Genomic DNA, 4,354 nt, shown 5'->3' on the forward strand with positions numbered 1-4,354 from the left:
AGAGCTGCTCTGGGGCTCGGCACTGGGGGACACCAGCCCCGGGGGCGTGGACGACTCGTAGCCTGAGCTGGCGGCTGGGGAGGACTCGGAGCCCTGCGGAGAGGACTCATGGACCTGCAAGACAAAAGCCGGGAGGGGAGACCAAAGGGGACTGGGTGTGAGTGCAGCTGCTGTGGGGCCGGGCTCCCGGGGGAGAGCACCTCCAGGAAAGGCCCTCCCCGCCCGCCGGGGCCCCGGGGAACCCTGGCCTTCCCAGGCTGGCAGCGGTTGTCCGCGCCGGTTGGGAGCCGGCGCCGCGGGCCAGCGGCCTCACACTCCTCCCGGCCTCCCCGGTGGTACCTTCATGTGTTTCCGCAGCGAGCTGGGGTGCGTGTAGGACTTGTCGCACATCTTGCACAGATAGGGCTTATCGGAGGTGTGGACGTGCATGTGCTTCTTCCTGTCGCTGCTGTTGGCGAAGCGCCGGTCGCAGCCCTCGAACTCACACTGGAACGGCTTCTCCCCTGTGGATAGAAACAGGGGGCGCTTGCTGCCCACACCCAGACCTTCCCGGAGCCCCCACCCACTCTGGAGGGAACAAGGCCGCTGCCAGAAGGAAAGAGGAACTGGAAGGGCCTGGGTCCCTTAGCCAGGTCGGATCGCCTCTGTAGCTGAAGATGAAATTAACTGCCTTCCCACCTGACAGTCCTGCTCATTTATGTCATATTTTAATTGTCTTCCAGACTAACACCCATTTCCTGAGATTTATAATGAATTTGGGGTAGCACCCCGTCCTGCCCACCTTTCTATAGGGCTCCTTGGATTCGCAGCCTCTAACAAATTGGTCTCGCCATGGAGAAGCTGTTATTATGACAAAATATTTAGGGCATTATCAAAATCACACAGGCTGCTGGGCTGCTGTCGGTTTGTCTCTGGGGCCAGTAGGCAATTACATTTGGAGTTGCTATGTTGTTTGGGGATGGGACTGTGGATCATAACTGAGCCAGTATTTTTCATCCAAAATTCTGCAAATTAAATTAACCATTCTTCTAGTCTCACTTCCAGTCGGGGTGAAATAAGCCGGGGTAAAATAAGCCGGGGGAAAAAAAGGTAAATATTAGAGATAAGACAACATCTAGCAATTGCATAGGCACAGGCTGGGCAGTGGGGGGTGGGGGCGTCAGCAAAGGCTTTCAAAATCTCCCTGTTTAATTTTCTGGCGGTCCCTGCATCCTGTTGCCACAATTCCAAATGCTTGGAGTCATTTAGAGGTGTGAGAACTCAAACATCGTTCCTCTTGGAAAGGGGGCCATTTAACGTTAAATTCCATTAGCACCTAAATTGTTTTTTAAAGACATCCGCTCAGACACAGGACTCGAAAGCATTTCATGCAAATAAATTTCTCAAATTTTAAACCTTGTTAAAAGCTTGTCTCGCACCTCGGCTCCCTCCCTTCCCGGAAGAGAACAATAGGCCGCTGGCGCATCCCCACTTTGGAGTAAATATTGACGGGGGAAGTTGCTAAAACATTTGGCTTTCTTTTAGGAAATCGTCTGGCACGATTTTGGCTGGGACCTGGTCAGAGATGAATAATCTATGAGGCGAGAGGCGCGTTCTTTTGCAGCTCCCTCTTCTCACGCGATTGCCCCGCGGGGCCGCGCTGCCCCGGGGTTTTCTCTGACCGAGTTGTTGGTCCAAGTTTGGAATCGCAAACCCTCTGGTGCCCATCAGAGACTTTCACAAACTATTGCGAATCCACCGTAAAGCCCCGTGACCTACCCCTAAATAGGCTTTAAAAGCACTTTTTTTTTTTTTTTTTTTTTTTTTTTAACAAGAAATGCTATACAGTTTCGGCTCGCATCAGACTCGTTTAATGGAAAAACAGTCCCGGGAAGGACGTTTGGACCCGGAGTAAAAGAAGTGGGAAAACACACAAGCCACCCAACACAGACACACAGCCGGAGCAGAAAAGCACATCCAGACAAGCTGGCAAAATCCTCTCTAGGCTCGATTCCCGGGCGCCGAGTTGGAGAGCAGTTTTATTTTGTGCGTTCTATCTAGAACGGAAATTATTAACCAAGGCTGAGCAAATGAAGCAACTGCATCACCCAAAACATATATTTGATGTTACACTGATCATTTAAAACTCAGTTTCCGTACATGGAAAAACCCAGCCCGATACTATTCTTTCATTCCAACAAAAACAAGCCGCTGGCTGTCTCCGGTACACAAAAACATCTCCCATCCGAAAGCAGGGGCTGGCGGTCGGCGCGTTTCCCCCAGCCAACCAACCACAGCCTCTCTCCTCTCCGCGCCCCATCCCTGTCCCGGCCCGCAGTTACCTGTGTGGGTCCTTTTGTGGATCTTGAGGTTCTCGGAGCGCGCAAAGACCTTGCCGCAGCCCGGGAAGGGGCAGGGGAAGGGTTTCTCGCCTGTGTGCACGCGGATGTGGTTGACCAGTTTGTATTTGGCCTTGAAGGGTTTACCCTCGCGCGGACACTCCTCCCAGAAGCAGACGTGGTTGCTCTGTTCCGGGCCGCCGACGTGCTCCACGGAAACGTGGGTCACCAGCTCGTGCATGGTGCTGAAAGTTTTGTTGCAGCTCTTCTTGGGGTTGCTCAGCTGCTCCGGGTCGATCCACTTGCAGATGAGCTCCTGCTTGATGCACTGCTGCCGCATGTAGCGGAAAAAGGCACCAGGGTGGTGGTGGTGGTGGTGGTGATGGGCCGCGGCCGCTGCCATGTTCATACCCATGTTCATATTCATGGGGCCGTACTGGTTGTGGAGCTGCGCCGCTGAGTAGGGGTCGGTCCGCGGGCTGGCCACCTGGCGGTACTGCTCCGAGCGCCCGAATACCTCGCCCGGCAGCCCCAGGCGCATCTGCCCGTTGAGCACATTCTGAGAGCCGTGCGGCCCGTGCTGCTCCGGGAGGCCAGGAAAGAGGAGGTGACCCTGCGCGTCCGAGTGCGCATGGTGCAGGCCGCCGGCTCCTGGCCCAAACAGCCCATGCTGTCCGCCGCCCGGCGCCGAATCCCCGAAGCCGCGGCTGCGGAACAGGAAGTCCCGGGTGGAGTTGAAAGGCGGCCCAGAGTAGGAGCCGACGTGCGCTGCATGGGGCCCGAGCGCGGCGGCGGCGGCGGCAGCCGCAGCAGAGCCGGGGTAGGCGCCGGGGCCCTGCGACGTGAACGCCGAACTCTGGCCGGGGGACAGCTCGTGCGCGCCTGGGTTGAGCTTGAAGGCGCCCATGTGCGCGGCGGCCGAGTCCACGAAGCCGTTCTGCGCCGCGGCCAGACTCAGTTCGCGGTCCTGCATCTCGGCAGCAGCCGCCGCCGCCGCCGCGGCCGAATGGTGATGGTGGCGCGCGAAGCTACCCACCCCGATGGCCGGGAACTGCGGCCCCGCGTCCAGGAGCATGGCCAGCGCGCCCACCCGCCCCGCCGGCCCCGGCGAGCCCCGCGCCTCCTCCGCTCCCACTCCCGCCCCGCGCGCTGTGCGTCCAGCGGCCGCCCGGCTCCGAGCGCAGGCGGCGGTGGTGGTGGCGGCTTCAGCCCCGGGAGCCGCGCTCCTGCGCCCGCCGCCTCCGCCGCCGCCTGGATCTGCCTCCGGCGGCCGGGCGCGGAGCGAAGGCGCGGAGAGGAAGAGGAGGAGGAGGCGGCGGCGGAGGAGGCGCGGGAGGAGGAGGAGGAGGAGGTGGAGGAGGAGAAGAGTCCAAAGCCAGGCGGAGAACCAAAGTGTATTAAAGGAGCTGCGGCGGGGGCGGGCGGGCAGGGCAGGGGAGGGCGGGCGGGAGGAGGGAGCGGGAGGGAGGTGTGGGGAGCTCAGCGGAGAGGGGGGCCAACGGGGGGCGAGCGCAGCGCCGCGGCCCCCACCCCTGCGCGCACTCGCGCGCGCACGCACACACTCACTCGCTCACCAGCCCCGCGGACCCGGGGCCCGGCAGCACCAAGCGGCGCCGGCAGAATGAAATCACAGCAGCGGCGGGGCCACGGTGCCCGAGCGCGGCGGCTGTGCAACGGGACAGGCAGGAGGGCGAGGAGGGGACGGAGGCGAGCTCTGCGCTCCGCGCCCCGGCCCGGCGCGCCTGCGGCTCCACCTGACCGCGGCGGGGGCACAAGGGCGGCGGGCGGAGGCCGGGCGCCCGCTCCGCCGCGCGCTTGGTCGGCCGCTCCCTCCCCCGCGGCCCTACTCGCGCCGCCCCGTGCGCGGCGGGTATTGTTCGGAGCCGCGGCCGAGGTGTTTAGCCCTCCTCGTCCTCCGCGCTTGGCATTGGCTGCGCCTCGCGTAGTAAACTTGCAGCAGCCACGAATTCCCCCAGATGAAGGAAGCGGCCGCGCCGCTCCCTCTTTCTTTAAGTTGTGCGGGAGGAGGAGGAGGG

General features: G+C 61.3%; 1 protein-coding gene across 1 annotated transcript in view; it reads right to left on the bottom strand.

Annotated features, from left to right (window-relative positions):
* ZIC2 (Zic family zinc finger 2) overlaps positions 1-3,417 on the bottom strand; it is an 8,720-nt gene extending 5,303 nt beyond the window's left edge. Inside the window, exons 1-3 of the mRNA XM_040486974.1 lie at positions 2,322-3,417; positions 340-503; positions 5-114 (exon numbers count right to left, since the gene is read on the bottom strand). Of these exons, the coding sequence (XP_040342908.1) occupies positions 5-114; positions 340-503; positions 2,322-3,393 (1,346 nt within the window). The 5' untranslated portion in view covers positions 3,394-3,417. The remainder of the gene's footprint in view (positions 1-4; positions 115-339; positions 504-2,321) is intronic.
* Positions 3,418-4,354: the final 937 nt, after the last annotated feature.

The sequence above is a fragment of the Herpailurus yagouaroundi genome, unplaced genomic scaffold (genome assembly GCF_014898765.1).
Source record: "Herpailurus yagouaroundi ecotype Mexico unplaced genomic scaffold, PumYag 164, whole genome shotgun sequence".
NCBI lineage: Eukaryota > Metazoa > Chordata > Mammalia > Carnivora > Felidae > Herpailurus > Herpailurus yagouaroundi.